Source organism: Tyto alba, unplaced genomic scaffold (assembly GCF_018691265.1).
Source record: "Tyto alba isolate M040663 unplaced genomic scaffold, T.alba_DEE_v4.0 Super-Scaffold_14, whole genome shotgun sequence".
Lineage (NCBI taxonomy): Eukaryota > Metazoa > Chordata > Aves > Strigiformes > Tytonidae > Tyto > Tyto alba.
The window spans coordinates 53,682,173-53,703,729 of NW_024881276.1; the positions used below are offsets into that span (position 1 = coordinate 53,682,173).

Genomic DNA, 21,557 nt, shown 5'->3' on the forward strand with positions numbered 1-21,557 from the left:
CGCCAAGAGTCGGCTTGACAGCCTGGCTTGTGTGGGCAGGGAGGCTCTCTGACTGCATCCCTGGGAGCTCTGCAGGGACAGATTCCCCATACAAAAGCTCTGGCGCCTGCTGCTGTGCCCGGGCACCTGACCCGGCCTCTGCGGCGTCATCCGCAGCGCCTTGTGCCGGCCGAGGTCCCTGACCCTGGACTTGTCTCTCGTGCCGCTCAGTTGGCTTCCGACACAATTTGCACTGACAACTCAGTTGTGTTCATCTCACATTTGGGTTTATTGGAAACTTTCAGTGCATATACTGGTTTTAAAAATTATCCGATACAATGGATAACAGTAACCTGCTTTCTTCCTGGCATTACCCACATGTTCTCTGTACTGCCAAATGCTTTTGGAGAGAACTTTGCCTATCGTGTTGTGAGGGGGAAGTGATTCCAGATTCCTGCCTTATGCTGTTGCTAAGACAAGACATACAGTACCTTAACAGCATTATCCTATCTGCACTAAGCTGCAGGTTAAGGTTGAACAGTGATAAAAAACTTTAATCATGTCAGTTTCTCTTGTAAAAATACAGTCTACTTTTTTTTAAATTTTTTTGTGGGGTTTTTTGTTTTGTTGGTTTTGTTTTGGTGCTTTTTTGTTTTTTTCCTTAAGTGCTGGATCAAGCGAAAAGGCAGACTTGCACAATACACCGCTAAATCCTACAGTTAAACAGCTTGGAAAATGTTGAAATGACAAGAAGATAGAATCTCATAAACTTGGAATCGCTGCTTGTGAGCTGGCCAGTGCTGCAAACTAGGCAGTCCCTTGAAAAAGAACCCAGGCTTTAAATTGTCCATATGCAATGCTGTGATCTGGAACACTAGCAAATACGGTTTGCATAAATAGCTCTTCCCTCCTTCTCCTCCCATCCCAACTTTCCTGGCACAGTTAGCTAGAAAATGTTATTTGGGTGGCCAAGTTCGCGGTGGTGGTTAGGGGTCAGCTGACAGTCAGGTCTGTCTGCTCTCTGACCAAGCTGTGTGACCTGACAGAGCACTGGCAACAAAAACACCACGTTAACTACTTAAGGAAAAATAGGTGCAGGTCAGTTCCGTGTTTCCTGTGATGGAGGAGGATTCATTGTCAGTGCTGCAGCTCTGTGTGGAAATGGTCTTGGCCTGAAATACACCCTCTACTAGGCTTTGGTTACTTAAGCCTTGCTGCCACCAGCCAAGACACCCCTACGGAGACTTCACACCAGGAGGATCTTGTGGGGAATAATCCCCTGGAGTGCAAAGTGAAACCATCAGATAAGTTTCCATATATGCTTAGTTTACGACAGCAGTGACCTCAAGAAGCTTCCTTTGGCTGTAAGACCCTTTGTACTGGACAGGACTTCCCCTTGGACACGTTTCAGTCAGCAGGAAGATAGCACTGAACAAAATCATTCTTTTTGTCCCCTTTCCCAGTCTCCTTTGACTCTGTCTGTCACGTTTGGAAGTCAGGGAGAATTTCAGCTACTCTCCTGCGTAGCTGGTTTCTCCTTTCCTCTCTCTCTCTTTCCTTTTCCATCAGTAATGGGTACTGCCTCCATGCCTTGAACGCATTCAGCACAAGTCTCCTTAAAGAAAATAGGGACACAAAGTGAGGACATGCAGGTGTGTGTATAATGTAACAGGTAATCAAAAGATGACTTCTGTTTAAGGGGGAACTCCCCTAAAATAGATGTGGGATTTGCCATTTCTGCTGCTAGTCAGGGCTGTGACATGTTAAACATCTGTAGGCACTCCATTAATACATCCATCATGCCAGGGAAAAATAACACATTGTCCTTCTGTTTCCCTCCCCCACAAATTTCGCTCCTCCCTCTAACAGGATTCATTAACTGGTGTTTGCTTAGCACTCTGAAGATGAATGATGTTTCTTGAAGAATAAACAGGGTCTCTGAAAGCAGTTTCTTCAGGAACAAATGCAGGCTCGCGTGGTCTCCACCAACCACTTGGGAGTACAGGCAGCTGGGCTCCAATTCTTACCTGATTTTAATCACCCCACCAAAGGCGCCTTGTCCTGGGTTCCCATATGGGCAACCTGGCTCTGTCAAGGTCTGAACTGCCTTTTGCCAGTCAGTGGGGAAAAGGGAATGAACGACAGGTGATTATGCTCCTAATACGAGGTCACATGTAGAATGGATCCAGTCTCTTCCTGGATCTGAATTTTCCCTGGTTCCTGCACTTTGCTGTCTTGCTGGGTTAAATGGTGCCCTGTTCTGAGCTTACTGACACAGCAAGCTAGAACAGGTTTGCTCTACCACATAAGAGGTGAATTTAATTTAATTCTTCCTCTAAGGTACAGCAGATCCTGTTTGGGCTATGTGCAGGCGCAGCCTGTTCATGACTGCATGCAGCTGACGTGCTGTCACAGTGAGGTAGGTAAGCATGCTTCTGGTTTCTGCTGAACTTTGACAACAGCTTTTTTCCTCCTGTTAAAATGCACAGCTAATGCAGTTATGGGACAGTGAGTGAACTGGGTGCGTCCAGCTCCAGTCATGACTGGTGGAACTGTCAGCTGTAGTTCTCACTGCCAACTCGGGCTGATGATGGCATAAACTGAAAGACTCCTTAAGTAGGGTTTCTAGTTGATCAGTTTTAGATTTGTGAACTAAAGCATCTGCTCTGGACAAACAATGCGGTATGTAATTCCTGCACAATCATTTGGCTTGCTATAATTGTACTTAAAGATTCTCCTACGGCAGCTTTTAACACAAGCTGCATGGCCAGATCTGCTAATCAGCTTAAAAAGTTTCAGCTACTTATCCGCTTTCACTGTATTGTCCTTTAGTAGATTTAAAAGTGCTGTGAAGGGTACCACTGAACTTCCTTTTTCAGGCTGCATGGAAAATTCTTACCATAAACCTCTGCTGATGTTGTCTGTGCATATCACAGAAGCAAAGTACCAGCAGTAAAGAACCTGTTTCACATGTTCTTGGGGAACAGATGATTGACCTGTCAAAAGCAGTCTCTAAAATAATTTATAGGATATAATAAACCTAAGTAAAAAGAACTGCTGTCAAGGGAGTGCACTTACTTGTTACTGTGTTCAGTAGCAATCTTCAGCTTTTCCCATAAGGTACTTCTTTCCTCCATGATCAGATCAAACCACGCCCAGAAGTACTTTCTCATGAGGCAGGCTGCATGGAGGGTACTCACTCTCTCCTCCAGAGTGGAGAGATAATCCTTGTACTAGGGAAGGAGGCCAGAGAAGGAGGTGTGAATGGCTTCTTTCTCCCAACCCCCAGCCCAATAAGCAGAAACACAGCAGTGCCCAGACTGTGGCAGTGAAGGGTAATGGGGACAGGAGCGGAGGAAAATCAGCAGGGAGCAGGCTGAGAGTGTGCAAAGGTGGAGGAGCAGTATGTAGGAGAGCGTCCTGGGTGGAGAATGATAGAGAGTGGAGAGCTGAAAGAAGCCCTCTGAAGAAGGGAATGATGTTGCTAGAATGGGGACAGTGTAATTCGGCAAAAGTTGGGCTGCAGGTGTGCAAAGGGGTACTGCAGGGGGGGGAAAGCGTGGCAGCAGCTAGCTTGCTTGGTATTTTCTCCACAGTGGTTGCAAACCTTTAGCCAGTTCCTGAAGCCCCATCTCAGCAATGTGTGGGAATAGAAGTCCTGAGCCCGAGACACCTTCTCCATGAGGCTCCCCTGGGCGTCCTGGAGCCAGATCATCAGGCATTTCCTCTGCAGGCCCAAGCAGTGGTGCCTTTGTGCCACCTGAGTAAAGACAGCAGAGATGGCAGCTAGTTACTTGGACTAGTGACTAGATAAACGTAAAGCTACAGAAAACCGGGGACACTAGAAAATCACTTCAGCTTTTTGGGGCCCCCAAAACGCAAAGTCTGATAGCTGGAATAACTTACAGGATAGGTTCCCACAAAGAGAGGCCAGCACAAGGAACAAGACCAGTTTCTCTATCAAGCTGCTGCTGCATCACTTCTAGACAATCTCCTTTTGAATTAGATGCTCAGTTTAACCTGTTGTCAATGGAGCAGAGGCATACCCTGTAACAGTTCAGTCCCGCCCTGCCCATAATGCTGACTAGCAGGGTGGACTTTTGGAGCAGCTGCTATCCCTCTCCTTCCCAGCCGGAGGCCTAGGCGCATCTGGTTGAGTACTTGTAAGTAGCTGTAGTTCCAGTGACTTGAACGGAAGCTTGCCAACGTAGCCCTGGGCTCTGGCTAAATCTTCAGGATATGGAAATGTTTCATTAGCAATAGTTATGTGTCAAGGTCTCAGAAGCTACCGCTTGCTATTCCGCATGGAAGATAGGGCCAGGCTAGAACAGATCACTGGATTGTCACCTGTGGTGTCCTACCTCCAGCAGTGGCCAACACTGCACCAGCAGCAACTCCAGAGAGAGGGAAAGCCCTCTCTGGATGGGCTGAGGTTAATCACTATCACATAGTGGCTTGTCGGTGTCTTACTGATTAGCTTTGCTGTGGAGCAAGAGAACTGACAGGCTCACATAATGTAACTTTAACTTATTTTTTTGGCTATATCACACTAAGCTAACTCCCACTGTGTTATCGGCATCAAATCATGTGGCACTAAGTACTGCAGATGAGAGGAGGCTAACAAAAGGTGACTTCTCATTAGATTGAAATTTGTTCCTTTCTCTGTCCTTTTGGTTCCTGTTTAATTGGCTATAAATGAGGATGCCACTCTTGTGGGTTTTTGATGACCTTTCATGATTATTGTCAGGTGAGCTGCTTTAAAGAACTAATATAGGGCAGGGTGTGCAGGGAGAATTTTTGCTTTTTCCATCTCTACCTGGCTTAAGAGCCTATTAAGGTTTCTGCTAAGTGCTGCATCCATTCGTTTTCCCTTCCTCCAGTGGCACCAGTCCTTTCTGTTATCCTCAGCACCTACCACCAGCTTTTCCTTGGCTTGCTCCCTCAGCCTTTTCCATGGCACCATTCCCCGCTTTCTGAGCAGGACCTTCTCATAGTGATCTCTGGCCTTTTTTTGGAGCTGCTGCTCTTTCTCCAGCCTCCTCTGCTTCTCCAGCTCTTTCTGCAATACCAAGAACAGTAGTTTTAGTTCAATCTGGATGAGGAGTATGTTAGGCAATGACAATAGATTGTCATATTGGAACTGGAGGCCCTGATGTCACAGGAAATAGGGATCTGCATCATCTTTAGCAGCACAGACCACACATGACCCCATGTACTAGAACGTGTGGTAGAAAGCAGAGCAAACTGTCTTGAAAAATTTCATGGAAGATGATGGTATTTCTGGACGTTTCCTTCGGCCATGTATTGGCACATGGCCTTTCCTCAGCACTGCAGTTTGGTGTTACTGCAGCAGACGTATGATCTGTGGCTACCAGCAGTGCTGATACAGCAGGAACCTCCTTTTGATGGGCCTTCATCAACGTGGGAAGGGGTGCTTTGGTGAGCTCAAGGAGGGCAGCTTTCTATGTTTATAAAACTAGATTGAAAACATGTCCAAAAATTATTCTGAGTTTACACATGGACTCTACCACTTAATCTAACCTAAATAATAGGGGAGGGATGTGGGTATTATGTAACCATACAATATCACTTTTGACCGAGACTCAGGGATGAAGGTCAAACATCCAAGTAGAACAGTAATCGTAGGTCAAATTCCTGTAGGATTTCAAATGTGCTATTTGGGTTATTAGGACAGGTCACTTCCAAGTAATAATACTGAAGTGGGGCTATTCCTAGGCTAGCTCCAAGGAGAGGATGCTTCTATTCTTCAGGTTGAAAGTTGCCCTTGATATATGTCAGGCTTGCTTACTTTTAAATAGTGTGTGTGTAACCGGTGTCAGTGTGTATTCTGGAGGGGGATGCAAGTGGAAGGAGCAGTCTGAAAGTATGCTGAGCATGCTGCCACTGCGGGGGCTTATGTGGCTGTGGACCAAACACACTGTGAAGTTTATGCTGGCTGCCTCATCAGCGGGACTAGAGATCCCAGCTGGTGGACATTCACTGCTGAGGTATAGCCACAGCCTAACCTTGCCAAAAAGGGGGAAGGTGGTGAGTCTACATAGCTGGTGCTGTGCTGTGGAACTCTGCTCTACTCATTAAGACCTTCAGTTCACATTACTCTGGCTGCTGACTGAGTGCTGGTGGGTAACAGCTCTTCTTCCCTATCCCAGCTAAAGGGGAAGGAATCAGGTGAGGTGTTTGGTCACCAGCTTCTGCTGCCTTCTCTCCTCCCGTCGTTTTTCTTGCTGAGCTTCCTTTTCCTCGGCCTCCCTCTTCTGTCGTGCTTCCTCTTCAGCCTTCTGCTGGGCCTTGAAATGGGAGAAGGTAAAATTTAATTTGGTGCATGTGACCTTTTCAGAGAACACAAACCTCTAAACTTTCCCAGTATTCCTCTAGTATTGACCAGCACCTGAAATTTCAGAAGGACGCAGATTTTGTCACATATGATGCATGATCTGTGCTGGACAATGATCTGTGGAAGGAAGGAGGGACTGTTCTTTCTACTACCTATATATATATATCTTTCTACTACTTTATATATATTTATATCTTTCTTTGCCCTAAGTTATAGTACTTGCCCACTCTTTCCCTAAAAATTTAAACCATATGCCAAGTTATTTATTGATAACCTGATTGCTGAAGTTAGTTCTGAAAACCTGGGCTCTGCTCTGAAGTTTTACTTCCACATGCAAAGCAACATTACAGGTGCTCAAACATTTCTTTCCCCAAACACTGAAGCTCAAGTAAGTTGTTTTGCTTCAGTACTAGTCATACTTGGCACAATGTCCTCATCTGAATGTTTATCTACTCCTCTTGCAAACCCCACTCTGCTTTCACTTCAGAAAGCTTTTGCTCTTGATGTATGCGTCAAAGGCCTAAAACCCACACCAGACATAATGCATGATTACTATGATTGTGCTTCTTGATCTCTACGATTGCAGCGACTGCAGCTGAAGAAACCTAACCTGATGCTTGTGTGTCCACTCTATGGTTAAAGTGTTCTCTAAGGCTCATTTCAGCCTCCTGCATATGCGAGTGCATCTCTCTTGCTTGGAGAAGGAAGAAACGCTAGTTGGTTTAGGACCCCAGTTCTGAGCTTTCTAATCCTAATGCAATTTACGATCAATGTTTTCAGTAACAGCTTAATGCCCTGAAGCTAAGAAGGCTCCTCTGCTGGATGCTTATCACAGAATTTCTGTATTAACTATGCAAACACTGTCAGTATCTTTTCAGCAGAGATTTGCTAGAGAGAGGCAGGATTTTTACTAGGTGAGACTGCATGTCCTCAAGCTGCATGTGATCAGACAGGAAAGGCAGGGGAGGGGAAACCCACCGTTGCCAGGTCCAATCAAGTGGATCTCTGCATGCACATTCCACCCTTCCCATCCTCAGCAAGGACAAGTTACGGTCGTGGGGTAAGCGTGAAAGAAGTGTTGGGGGGGGTGGTAAGGGAGGCTGCTTCTAGAATTGCAACAACATCAACATGAAGTGTCTGCCTGTGATATGGCAGGGCTAGTGCTGTCATCATATGCAAATGCAGCAAAAACTACTTCTTTTGATGTGTGCCAGACATCTGCTTTCATGCAAGCTAGAAAACTCCTGTTTTGAATCAAGGGCCTTTTCTTGGTCCCTGACTCTGGGGTTAAAACAGCATTTCTTGTAACTGGAATGGTGTGAAAGAGATTTTATTTCATTTTCTAATTCCCTTACCATTTTTTCCTCTTCTCTTCGTTGTTTGGCTTCTTCTAGTTTCCTCCTCCGTTCTGCCCGCTGAGTTGCTCTCTCCTCCATAGCTACAGAAACAGAATGCATAAGGCTTAGTAGAAATGAGCTATGGGTTAATGGCAGAAGTTTGATGAACAAGGATGACCACTTTACGGCTAGGCCATTGTTGACTTAGCAATGCCAGCACAAAGGGATTTGCTTTCTGCTGCCTCTTATGGCTGGCAGTGTCATGAACAAGGAACCTATAAACATTTATGACATGACTCAGGACTACCCCAATTAGATTCACACCACCCTCCTTGGTTGACAGTCACAGCCATGCAGCTCAGTTATGAAAGGAGCTGTGTTCAGAGGTTTTATCCCTGTCTCCCCAGATTGAGTGCTGAGGTTCAGGGCATCTGATTTATCAGTAATTGCTATGAGGTCTCCAGTATACTCCAGTTGCTTATTTAAAGAGCACCTTCATGATGAAAAGCATTCCTTCCACAGGGACACACACGTACTTGGTCCCACTAGTGAGAAACTACTGCTTAGTGCTTCTTTTGGGAGGTAAATTGCAATGCAGTGATCTTGCTATCTATCAGCAAAGGTCTTACAGTGCTGACGTGACCACGCAGAACATGCAGTGGAATTGAGAACCCATGCTTGCTTCTTTTGAAGTTGCAAACGAAGCACAGACTGAAGCAACTGATAACTAGGGGGAATTTAAGTGTTTTGACCATGCTAGGTTTCCTCAGATTTTTTTCTCTTCTTGGCTGTCCCAGGATTCTCTGCCAAGGGAAAATCATGCAGTGATAACTTATTCACAAGGTGTACAGAGTTCAGGCAAATCAGAATGAGTGATGTCTTGGACTCGGTAGCATTGGAGCTAAACATAGTTAATGAAAGGCAACTATTAATGCCCAACTATCATGGCTGAAAAGCTCTGGTGATCCCCAAACTGTTAAAACATCGCAATGATCGTATTCCAGACTTCTCGTGCAGCCTGTGACCACCCACCAGTTGATACAGAAGAACATGACTTAGACCTATAGCAGAACCTGATCTTAATTTACTGCATGAAAAGGCTGTGCTGCATGTTTAATGTATATATGCTGTTCTGGTGTGGCCAGAGAAGGCGAGATATCTCACAGAAGGCAGGGATCCAGAACTCCTTCCCCAGCTTAGTTAGTGTTGTCTCACAAAACCATGGGTAGGCACTTAATTCCCTTTGAAATCTCAATACCTCTGTTAAAGTTAAACTAACCAGTCATTGTCATGTAAGTGTTACTTGGATGCGCAATGAAGAGAATAAAACTGACAGCAAAAAACCCTGTAGGGCTTCTCTCTCTGAATCTTGTCACATCAGAAACAATCACAAGTGTTAGGAGTAACTGCTACTACGGTGCACTAAGCATGGACTTGAGGGGCTTGCAGTGGCTCAGGTTTTACAGGTGCCTGACTTGGGCATGAAAACAGCTTACCCTCTCACAGCACTGGTCAGGCTGGGAGAGAGTGCTGAGTTTTACTTGCATACTGTCATCAACCAGCAAGGCTGAGGTGAAGAGAGAGAAGTTTCCAGGCAAGCTGTTGAGAAAAGTGGTCTGGAATGGTCTTTGCTATCTAGAACAATACCTTTCAGTATGGGATGAGCTGAGGTCAGCTGGCTGGAGGGCCTTCTGCCTTGCATCACTGCCCTCATGTTTTCTGGCCCACAAGAAACAGTTGAACTATGAAAGGAAAGAGTAAAGAAATTCATCAGTGGATGTGATCAAATTATGTCTCATACATATGGTTGAGAAACAGGTCTTGTAGTTTCTACTCTCCATTGTGCTGCATTTTCATTCTGAATACCAGATTTACATTTCTCCCGCTTGGGATTAATGGTGCATGCTTGCAAAGTAGCCAAGTGTCCAGGGCTGCTGCATGTTCTGAAATAGAGAGGATGACACTTTCTTTTTTGCTAACTAAATCAATCCCTGCTGCCACTATGTGTGACACTCCAGTGTTGCTGTTTCAAAGTGGATCCTGTATGGATCACACGGTGTCGAGCCATTGCAGAAAGGGAGAATGATGGAGAACTGTGGCCAGCCTGATACTACCCTTGAGACTAAGTCACAGGTGAGAGGAAGAGCAGATAGCACTAGCACGACTGAGGTGTGCCTGGCAAATTCTGGCTCAACTTGAGTAGGAATGAGACATGCTGACTAATTGAGCCTGCTTTATTGAGGGCATATACCTCAAATGAGTTGTATTCTTGCATCTGGATTGTTTTTCCCTCTTTGGTTTCTCCTCCCTGGTTTGTGAAGCAGAGTTGTTAAGTGGTTGGGTTACAGCCATGACTTGTGCTGCCTCTTCTCTAGCTCTGCTCAGTCTCTGATTTTCCTGCAGTTCAAGGATCAGCTCTTGCTGTTTCCGAAGCTGCTGCCTTTGCTCTTCAATCAGACGTTGCTGGAAGGCATGACGGTGCTCAAAACGGCTACCATAAGCAGGAGCAGTCTTTGGACCAGGTGCCTGAAACTGCTGGGAGGGAGTGGCTATTTGATTCCTGTACACAGCTTGGTCCTGGACACTCGGGGCTGCATGCTTTGGGGTAATCTCCCAGGCAAATTTGGGTTTTCTGTAGGAATGAGATGTGTGAGCAGCATCACAAGAAGAGTGGTCTCTGGTCTGGTCAGGTTCTTTCTGTACAAGGCAAGTTTCAGTTGGCTAGGGGGGAAAAAAAAAAAAAAAAAAAACCACAAAGAAATGAGGGAAACTTGGCATTGATTAAAACCAAGCACTCTTCTGCCCTTCCTACATAGTAAGTGTTTCTTTAATGCAAATCTAGAAAGATGCCTGAGAAGTAGGGTAATGTCAGCTATGCAATCTTTATCCAGTTCCTAGCCAGGGCAGAGGGGCCCCATTTATGCACAAAATGGGAGGCTGTTGTGATAAATAATAGAAGAATTTTGTGATAAATAATAGAAGAATTAAACAATTACTTCTTAGGCTAAAGCTATTATTAGTACAATGATCCAAATTTTAAGAAAAGTAAAAGACTTTACTACTGGGAAAAGGGGGGAACTGATCTGAGGAAACACCAACCCAACAGCCCCCCCTCTTGGGATGCTCACCAGATGATCCATATCCAAGGGTGGTAACTCCTTTGCAATGGATTGAGAAAGAACAGAATGGGCCATCGCTGGTATCCCTTGTCTTTGAGATAAGAGGGGAACTGAAACCACTGAGCCATAAAAGACAAAGGAGCTGCAAATTGGCCCAGACTGGAAGGACAAGGTGTAAGGACCACAGGGCTGAAGAAAGAAGATAAGATTGTAGAAGAAGCCAGGAGGCGTGCAGAAGGTGTTGAAACCGGCAGCTGGGTGGATAAAAGGGGGTTTGAAACTTAAACAATTTGGTGGGCCTGGACAGAGCTGCGACTCCTCAGCCACCCCAGCGCTGCATTTGCTCTCTTACCTTAATAAAGATTCATTAATCCATATTTGGGTGTGATTGGCCTTAATCTACCTATAACAGTCTGCTTTATGATTCCTAGGTCAAACCCCAAATTCAGTCCCATCCTTCCAGCACAAATTTTACCAGTGCATCAGAAGAAAAATATAGGCCTACTAGGATGATACAAGCACCATATGAAATCAACTTTTGATGACGCTTAAGCAAATGAAAAGCTTGTGTGCGTGAGCTCTCAGGCTGGGACTGGGATACTGCTGTGGTGCAGGTTTTATAGACAGAAAGGAAGGGCAGGCTCTGCCCTGACAAATGACAGTTTAAGGAAGCAACCTCTGATTCTTTTCTCCTACCTCCTTGTGATATACATTATCCTGAAACAGCCAGTGACAACTTTTTTCCCCCATGCTTAAAAGGCAGAGCTGCACTGGTATGACAAAATCTCTTGTCATGCGGTCAAGCATTATTCTTTTTAAGTCTAAGCAGGCATCAACGTAGCTAATCTCTCAGCAAAAGTAATCTGGGGGCAGGACACTCATTGCAACTCACAGTACATAAAGGGTTGCTCTTGGGCAGCATTAGAGATTATTTTTAAAAGTCACCCATTGTCCTTTGCATTTACCTCTGAATTTTAAATACTTATCTCCTGAACAGTTGCAGGCAGGTATTTGGGGGTCACCCTGGGAATGAAGCCTTCCTCTGGGTCAATGTACTCTTTATTTCGGATTGCACAGAAGTACTTTGTAAGAGAACTAAGATGCCAAAAGACAAAACTACATGGGAAGGATTTACCTTGTCTTGCTGCAAATCTTGCTGATGATTTACTTCTGCTGTCCCAGGCTTGTTAACCTCCAGTGGCCCGTGCAGACCACCCCTCCCCAGTGACACTGCCTCCAGCAGCTGTGCCATCTTTCTCTTCATCTCCTCCCTCTTGATCTGCAACTCTCGCTTTCCTGTCTCTGCTTGGCTCCAGCGCTGCCACGCCAGAAAGCAGCAGCGCAAAAGCCGTCGCTGGTTGTGCTCCACAGACAGTTGATTTTTCCTGAATGGGAAAGCACTTGTGTTATGACAGGAGTGAGACTTCTGCCCCGGCCTGCCTGAAACACTTTTCATCAAGCACAGCAGTGCAGGTCATGGCACGAGGCCCCATAACTTCCTGAGTCTCTTTGTCGCTTAACTCTGAAGGCCCTACAAAGCTGTACAGAGTTTCTCCACGGAGGAGTGTGAGGGCAGAAAGGATGCCCATTATTTTGAAGTAAGTTTCCCTAGTTCACATTTTGCAATTTCCTGTGTCATCCTTGGGCTGTAGGATAGGTGCAAAAAAGGTATCCTGTTCCCTTGCCAGTTGCATAAGGGGAAGTGGAAGTGCCTCACCACACAGCCTGCCAGACACCTGCAGGAGCAATATTTTCTCTGGCTGATAGGGAATTCATCCAACAGTCTCCCTAATGAAAGGCATTGGCCAAAATGATCTCTGCTATACGACTACTGAAACAGGAAGTAACTATATGAATCAGGAATAAATATGGCAGCTCATATTCTCTAGGGTCCAGAGCAAGCCAGGGTGAGATTTCCAGGAAAGATACCTACAGAGAGAGTGAGACACAGGCTTGTTGGAAAGTGCTAAAGCTCTTGTTTATCTCTGTCCTCCTTTTCATCTGTGCAACAATGCCTCTGGCAGACTGCAGGCAATGTAGCAATTTTCACAAAAAGCTACTATTTTCTTCCTGATGGCTAACTGGCAAGTTCCTTTTACAGTCCTCAATCACTGCGCTGCCCAAGTACTGCTGCAGTAGGAGGAATTCCACAGTGTAGGGTCACTACCTGTTTTGATCTTGGAGATGAACTTCCAATTGCTGTGTCTCCTGCTCTACTTTCTGGGCCCATGTATAGTTTCTCCAGGCTCGCAGGGCTTTCAGCTGGCATTTCCAGTCAGCAAGGGCTCTGGCTTTCCCCATTTTAATTCTGTGCTCCAGAATGACTTTCAACCAAGCAGAGAAATGTCGTTGCATGCACTGCACGGGAGAGTTTCAGAAAACCAATGAGCAAGATACATCCTGTCACACAAATGCTGAGCCTCTCCACCCTTCCCCTCATCTGACTTTTTGAAATTCTTTTTAGAATCCCCACTTTCAACAATTATCTTGAGGGTAAAAAAAGTAACGCAGAGCACATGCATGTCTTCGACAAAAAGCTGAAAGAGACTAGAAAGGTAACATCATGGGGCTCTATGCTTTTGAGTGAAACACACTCAGTTCACTAAGTGTAAAGGAATAAAATGGGTGAGGAACATAGAATTTCCAGAGACAGGAAATACATTTCAAAATCTAGGTGATTTCCAAAATGCTACAGGCAAGAATATGTCTGTGGAGAACAGTTCACAAATATCTCCATGGACCACTTGTGTTTTTTTTTTTTTTTCAACCTAGACAAAAATGAAGACACTTCCCAGTATAAATTTATGACATGACCAGTGCTCACTTTTCTCCCAGCAGGAAGCCAAACCTTTCCCTATTGTGTAATTTGACTCGCTGCCTCTCAGAGTGATTTACATTTTACAGAACAGCAGTCTGCTATCTAATCTACCCCATAATTCTAGCTCTGTCGCTGCAGACACTGTTCATTTTGATCCTCCAAGTGGGTCAACTCACAGAACTCAGCTGTTCTCCTTTTGTCGTAATGCCTTGTTTTAATTGCATTCCTCTCACTTACTGAAATGTCCAAATGGAGACTTACAAAAAGGACAAACTATCAATGCATTAGCTATTTCTTTCTGCTTTAGGAAAATAATCTAAGTGTCACTATTGCTTAGCTCAGCTAAGCTGTGGCTTCTCACATTATGCCAGCCCTAAATTGTTCAGTGGTTTAATTCAGGCTTATCTTCGTAGCTTAGATTGTGCTGGAGAGAGGTTGTGTACTGCTAAACAGTAGTCAAGCTCAAATCCAGCAGACAGGCAGATGAAGTGAGCCATGGGGACAATCACCATGAAAGCTTTGGGATTCTTCTATAAAAAAATACAGAAATATAAAAATATTCTAGACGTAGATAAGTAGACATTAATGATGACGACTGCTCTATTAATTAAAACCATTATGTGATGGATGGCATTCATACCTGCACTCAGGGAAATTTCTTCCCTTCGCTGAGACTGCCTATATAAAATTATTCAGTACAAGAAGATCACTCCTTAATTGCAAGTATTTGATACAACTAGGTGTTTAACCCAGAGCTGGCCACGGTATCAGAATAATGAGGGTAAAAGGAATAGGTTCCTACTAGGAATTATTAAAGTTTGCATGTTTGCCTCAGAAGAGCTGTTGCAATATCACAGAATATCCTACTGCACCCAGTGGGAGTGGATCCTTGGGGAACCTGTTACTGTGGATGTGCTGGCATACATCAACTCTTGGGGGACCCAGTTCAAAATTCATCCCAGGCCTCAGCACTTCTCTTTCCGCTCCCCGGTCCTGCACCAGGGCCTGCAGGGCAATCTTTAAAATATCTGCTCATACACACAATAAGGGCTTCTCAGGCCCTTTTGTGTCACTTCCCCCCTGTTTCTTCCTTCCTCAAGGGAAAAAAAAATCTTGCTCCATTGCCACCTCTGCACATCTGCCTATTTCTCAATTGCAGAAGCCTTTCTGTTCGCAAGTGTACTGAGAGCCACATCTTTTCCACAAATCCAAGTGAAACCTCCCCCTGAGTACACATGAGGCACAGACACACTGGGGATGGAGGCTCAGGATTTCTTGCTCCTAGTCTTACAAGATACTTTTTGCTCTGCTCTTCTACTTTCCTGGTATCAGGAGGGAGGCTTGGAAGAAGTAAAAAGTCCTGATAACCTGGACTTTTTACTTCAGTTTTGCAAACAGTAGCTGAGGGCAGGTAGCTCAGAGTCTCAGATAAAGAGGAGTGATGCTCACTCTCTGCTTATTGGTGTGAATCCTGCGCAGCAGCTCCTGAGTCTTTCTCTGTTTCTCCTCTCCCTGCTCTTCTTTCTTCAGGACCAGGGGTGGTGATGCAGTAATAGATACCTCCCGCACTGACAGCTTCTGACTTTTTTCTTCTCCCTTCCCCTCACTGGAAAGTAAACAAATATACAGTTCTCATACAATGAGGAAAGCACTGTAGCACAGATTTCACTCTTTGGCCAATCCTAAGAGAATCACCTCTATAGCTTAGACAGCTGCTGATCATTTAACTCAGCTTTCCTAGAAAACAGCCTCTGTCGCAGTGTGGGGTCCCAGAGATTAAACAGTCTGGAGCATTTCCAAAATATAGCAGGCAGAAGAAAATAGTAAGATTTCAGTAGAGCACTTGCATGAGAAGATTCAGGATCTCAGGGCTGCCTAAGTAAATAAATGGCATCCCTACAAATCACATCTCTGTGACAATCTAAACTCAGCAGAAGCAAAATCTATGTCTGCAGAATTCTCAGCCAAGAATGCTCTTCATTCTCTCATAGCGGAGGAAGTATTGTAAGTGCTAGACTTGCAACACAGACTATTTTTTTTTTTCTTTTTGTGTACTGGCTTTCATGGTGCATTAGATGCTAACAAGGCTGCATGTGGCCACAGAGTTGATGGAGAAAATGCAGGGTGGTGCAAACACACTGATACTTTGTGATTCAGTGTACATACTGGTAATGGCTGAGGGGAGGCTAACATTATCTTTAGCCCATCTTTCCACTAATGACAAGCTCTGCCATTGATGTTGGTAGCAAAGCAATAAAAGGTTTTGTGAGAGTTTGGAGACAGAGAAATAGCAGACGTTTCCTTTGGGACCACCACTTTTCTTCTATTTAGCAAAAGGAGCTGGTAAGTGTTCTTCATATGGTTCTTTCCATGCCCCCCTCTCCCTCTTACGCTCTCCGTGCTTCTGCCATGGTGTGCCTCTTCTCAGCCATTTCCTTTCGCAGCTTCACCACTTCCCTCTGGATCTCTTCCTCCTCCTTCTTGGCCTTCAGGGCCTTCCTTCTATCCTCCTCCTGTACTTGGAGCTTGGCCTCAAACAGAACTGATTTCTTCCAGGACTTTTCTTGTCTCTGAAGCTCTAATGCCTTCTGACGCCTCAGTCGGTTTTCTTTCACCTGGGAAGAGGGAAATCAGCAAAAGTCAAAGCAGGTGCCAAAGGCTGAAGGATTTGAGGATAATTGTACACTGACAAGGTGGGACACAAGCCACCTTTCACATGAAGTGAGCAACCCTATCTTTAGCTGGCACTGACTGGACTGGCTATCCTATCAGACCAGCAAAAAACTCCATCCAAGAGTGAGGTTAAACCAATATTACAGGATGGGAGCAAACTCAGAACTGACTGCCGTGGCAGCTTTTCCTGTCGGTCTTCAGAAAGGGGAAAAAACTGAATAGATGTAGAAAAAGTTGACTGTGCAAGCTAATATGAATGGCTAATGTGCACGCAGAAACACGGTAATGTTTCAGCTAAACTGTGGAAGAGTATCCTCAGCTATTTGCCTCCAAGTTAGAGATTATTGCAGGTTGGGAGAGAATACCTGGGAAAGTATCACTGAGCATTTACTCTAATCCTATAATCCTCCATCTTATTCCTTTTAACTGTGTTGCCTTGCCTGCTCACCTGCTTGTGTCTAAGCTCCATGATTATTCGTGGATCTGCAAATTTCTGGTTTTCCTTGACGTCTTCAAGTTTAAGGTCTTCCACTATCCCACAGTTCACAACTTCACTCTGCAAAAGATGCTGTAGGTATTCTTGGACAGAAGAACCTTCTAATTTGTGTTCCAGATAGCTGCACAAGTCTGAAATGAGGAATTCAGATTATCTCAGCCTAGTCTGAAATGAATAAACCCCTCTGTCTCAGATCACAAAGCTTAACGTAATTAAAGGGATCACTTTCCCAGACTGTGAATGCATTTCTGATTAAAACAGACACACTGACTGCCCTCCATTTATCCCCAAAGAGTCTTAATCAGTCTTCCATTGAACGTGCTAGAGCAGTAACAACATTTCATCCACTTTTTACTGCCTTGCCTCTCAGCATCTCAAATGGTTCTATAAATTTGACAGGCCTCGCAAATACCCATACACAAAAGAAATAAAATTTCTTTTACAAAGGGAGACATCGAATGTTTCTGAGGTGCATTTGTGCAGCCCTACAGCAAGCTGCTGGAAGAGCTGGGGGAGAAAAACCACCATCTCAAACCTTGTTCCTACTGAGCCCACTGTCCCAACCTGCAAGCAACTTTTACCTCTCAGTCTGACAAGCCGTGAGGCCTGGCTCCCTTTCCCCAGCCCGCCCTCAGAAAGGAAGCCAGGAGAACTGCTTTGTTGTGCTCTCACCATCAAACCGCTCATAGTTCAAAGGGGCTGCCAAAGGCTTTTCCAGGAGGACAGAGTCAGCTTCCTCTTCTCCATCAGTTCATCAGCTCCAGTTGCAGCTTGGACTTCATCCAGTTGCTGAGCAGCTCTTGGGCTATCATGAGGAAAGAGACTGATGACTTCACTTGCTTAAAAAATATATGGGTACGTGTAAACTAGCAAGACTGTCTCTGGGATAGTTATATCACATGCTGGGAAGGCTGTCTAAAATGACTGAAAGCTGATCTGCAACAGAAGATGAAATAAGGCTGATACTTCTGTTCTCATCTTCTTGATCTATAAAAGTACTGGAAGAGAAGGTGGCAAACTTTTTCCCTGTCACATATGTCACAAATGAATTCTTCTCCACCTCATTTTTCCTGCCAGATTCTGTGGACATTTAGATCACTCGTGTGATTATTACAGCATTTATCAAGGAGATGGAATTCACATAAGGTAATTCATAACTCTGTTGGCTTTCATATGTTTTACCACTGCACTTGCAGACACTGATCTATTTTCCCCATGTACAACCAGCACTGTCACATGTTAAAATACAAAAAGAACTACTGTTTGGACAAATGTTTGCTTCATGCGTACAGGTTAACCTTTGCAAGTACCACAGCTCCAGGAACAACTGGCGAGGCTAGATTACAAATCTGTCAGGTGGTCAGCTTCACCAGCGACTACCTGTATTCAGAATTAAGACTGTAACTACAAGAATGCACCCATGATGGATGTGGCACTCCTCAGTGAGCCCAAATGCCTAATGAACAACTAGGTATAAAGTCCTTCAGTGGACTTTATTTGCATCTCCATTCTTCTGTGCAAAAACGCAAAAATACCTTTTTCCAAGTCCCTACTCAAAAGCAAGGACAGCTAAGGTGGCTGCTGCCTCAACAAACCACCTGGGCTTGCCGCATGGGTGGCCAAGCTGTTCCTGAAGCAGAAAGCAGGGCGGTAAACTGCAAGGCATCAGGAACAGCCCCACAAGAAGCTGAGCCATCCACACGGTGAGGGTGGGCAAAAAGCAGGGATCTCAGCAGCCACTGTAGTGTAAGTCATCCCCTGTAAAGGCACACAGCTGGAGGAAGCAGCGTCTCCAAATCACTAGTTCTAGCACAAAATGAAGATGCTCCCATTGAGTCCTGGTATTTCTAAGGCAATAAAGCCTTTTAAAAACTGCCTTAAAAAGGGGTGGTTTTTTTAAAGAAAACAGAGATCTAGTGGTTATTGTCCTTCAAATCACTTCTGTTCTCTTTCACATTCTCTCAGGCCAGCACCGGAACAAGGAAATAGAACTGATAGCAGAAAGAGAGAAAACCAGCTTATCACTTGGGGAAGAGTTACTTTTTTGACTGGGCAATGTGAGCTCCTCGTAACTGGAATAAGAAAGTTCTGGCACTTCTCTTATCAATACCTTTCTCTGCAAAGTGGACTATGTGTAGTTAATACCATTAAGTATTCTAATAATGGATTCCAGATAAAAGGCTTTCAGTTGAGCTAGGGACAATCCTGAGGGATCGGTAGCTATTAAAAGAAAAACTCTAGCAGAGAAGGGCAAACAAAAATAATAAACATGAGGAAAGCAAGCAACTTTTCCAGCGATTGCAAAGACAGCTCCTTTTGAGCCACTATGCTGTATAATGCATGCAGACAGCGTGCTGTAAGCAGAAAGGGGTATTAGTTGAACTATTAGTTGAACTCTTGATGATTACAAGTGGAAGTGCTGAGTTCCTGTATTGAAGAGTATGCCCTTGAGACATCTGTTCATTCCATTCTGTAAGGCTTACTTTTGAGTCTTAAAAGAATGGTTAACTCAGTTTTTAAAATCCTGTCTCCTATCAGCTTTTTACACTGAAGATATACTTCCAGCACTGATGAGAAATGTCTTTTTTTGTTTTGTTTTTTTGTTGTTTTTTTTTTGTTTTTGTTTTAAATGTACCGCAGCTTTATTTTCAAACTTCAGTAAGTACTTGTGGCTGCAGGCTTTACAAAGGGACTGTTTAGTTAGCTAACCACTGAGGAAAATTTTGCCAGGGAATCAAAGAAAAAACACACAATTATTCATAGATGTGAAAGTTACACAGAGCAACTCCCATTTTCACATCTGGTCTGCTATTAAAAATATGTCAGGTAATTTCATCTGGTTTATTATAGCCCACTAACTTGCATTTGACCACACAGTGTGTCTTCAAAGGCAGTATTCATCCTCATATTTACCTGAAATCTCCAGGAGACAGAGAGCTTATGCTTCTCTTAGGAATGCTAATTAAGATCTACCTTGAAATCCAACAATTGATTCTTCTTATACCTTTCTCCATTAGATGAAAGACATCTTACTATGAATTGTTTCTTATGGTCTCAAGCTTTGCAAGAGCCTCTTCAGACCAGAACCACAATGCTGGATCAAGAACAGTTCATTTTAGGCAGCTGGTGGCAAGCAGTATTTCAGCTCACCTTCCTCACAGGCCTCATGATGATCTTGCAGCTCTTCCACAGTTTCCAAACTTGTCACAGGACAGGGCCCCTGTGGATACCTTGACTTTGGAAGGGAAAAAGCTTCAGAGACAGCATACTCAGAGGGTTGGTCCAATCTCTTTAAATTAAAGAAAGGAAAACATTTCTAAGGATTGCTAGGTATTAATTTTTAAACTTCCTATATCCAAATTTCTCCCCCAGAGAACAAACATCAGTAGGAAGGTAACACAAGACAGCATGGCTGTTCTAAGAAACAGATTTATTTTGAAACATGTTTCTCTGACTGTTTGATTAACTGGAGAAATCTGGCTTAGAAATCAAGTAATAAGGATTCATTTGGCGATTAGTGGCAATCATAGCAACTGAAGAACACACACAGGAAGAATGCAAACACCCAGCCCCTGGGGACTGGATGGGGACTTGCTGAGCTTGTCCCCAGCAACCACCTGCTATAAAATTGGGTATCAGCGTTTTGTCATAACCAGGCTGGCCACTGTGTAAATAGTCTGAGTGCTTTTCTGTCCCACATTCATCTCTCCGAGGTGTAAATGGTTCTGATGTGTCACTGTGTTTTCACATGTAATGCCTGTACCCCAGACAGCCCGAATTTCTGAGGAACTTCTCCCCTTTGTGCAGGGACAACCAGAGCAAGCTGCTGCCTGAGGCTGCAGGCGGAGGGTTGAGCACGGGGGTGCCCAAGGAAGCAAAACAAAAGGAAGTTCACCCTAGAATTCATTTTCCTTGATCTCAGATGGTGGTAGATGCTGGAGATGGTGCTTTGGGGTCAATCTCTTGTATTACTTGCCCGTGCAGACAACCTGCAGTACTGCTCAACAGCATGCCTCGTGTGCGAGACCCGTGAGTTTTACGCCTAGCAACAAGGTGCCTTACTGCCGAGTGAGTTACTGTGCAAGTTACATCACCTTGGTCCAGCGTTCCAAGCTGTCAGAGTCAAACCTTAGCTGGAAATAAGATACAAAAATAAGATACAAAAATAAGATACCAAAAAAAAAAAAAAAAAAAAAAAAAAAATAAATAATAGTGTTGCAATCACCTGCCCCTCTTTTATTTTGAACGAGTTTAACGCTGACGAGTTTAGCGCCGTTCACTCGAGCGCAGCGCGGACTTCCCACCCGCGGGCACACCGAGAGGCCGCTGACTGCAGCCCTCCCACACGCCCGGGAAACAAACCCTTTTTTTTTTTTTTTTTTTTTTTTTCTTTTCTTGTCTCCCCCCTACTATCCCGACTCTTAAAAACGGTCGCGATCCCACGGGGCCGCCCCGCGTGGGCGCAAACCCTCGCAGCGCCCTCAGCCGCCCTCGAGGGCCGCGGCGGCGGCCGCGCGCTGGCCGCCCCGCCCCGCTCCCCTCTCCCCCTCACCCGCGAGCGCGCCCCCTAGCGTCCCGCCGGCGCCCCGTTACCTTCGGTGCGGCCCCGGCCGTGCGGCGCCGCCAGCGGTACAGCTCGCGCCCCGGGAAGGCCATGGCCACGCCGGCCAACCCCCACCGCAAACCGCCACGCCACGCCACGCCACGCCACGCCACGCCACGGCCACCCGGCGGGGGGGGGGGGGGGGGGGGGCGGAAGGGAGGTGCCGGCGCACGCTGA

General features: G+C 45.1%; 1 protein-coding gene across 1 annotated transcript; it reads right to left on the reverse strand.

Moving 5' to 3' along the window:
* Nucleotides 1-244: 244 nt before the first annotated feature.
* Nucleotides 245-21,494, reverse strand: CCDC191 (coiled-coil domain containing 191). Its single transcript, XM_042788922.1, is given in 18 exon segments — nt 245-1,594; nt 3,058-3,212; nt 3,587-3,739; nt 4,895-5,038; nt 6,186-6,287; nt 7,690-7,772; nt 9,319-9,413; nt 9,923-10,392; nt 11,926-12,175; nt 12,958-13,148; nt 15,058-15,214; nt 16,000-16,223; nt 16,730-16,908; nt 17,450-17,528; nt 17,530-17,582; nt 19,928-20,066; nt 20,872-20,910; nt 21,371-21,494. Coding segments are annotated over 18 exon segments (2,709 nt in total). The 5' UTR covers nt 21,434-21,494; the 3' UTR covers nt 245-1,461.
* Nucleotides 21,495-21,557: the final 63 nt, after the last annotated feature.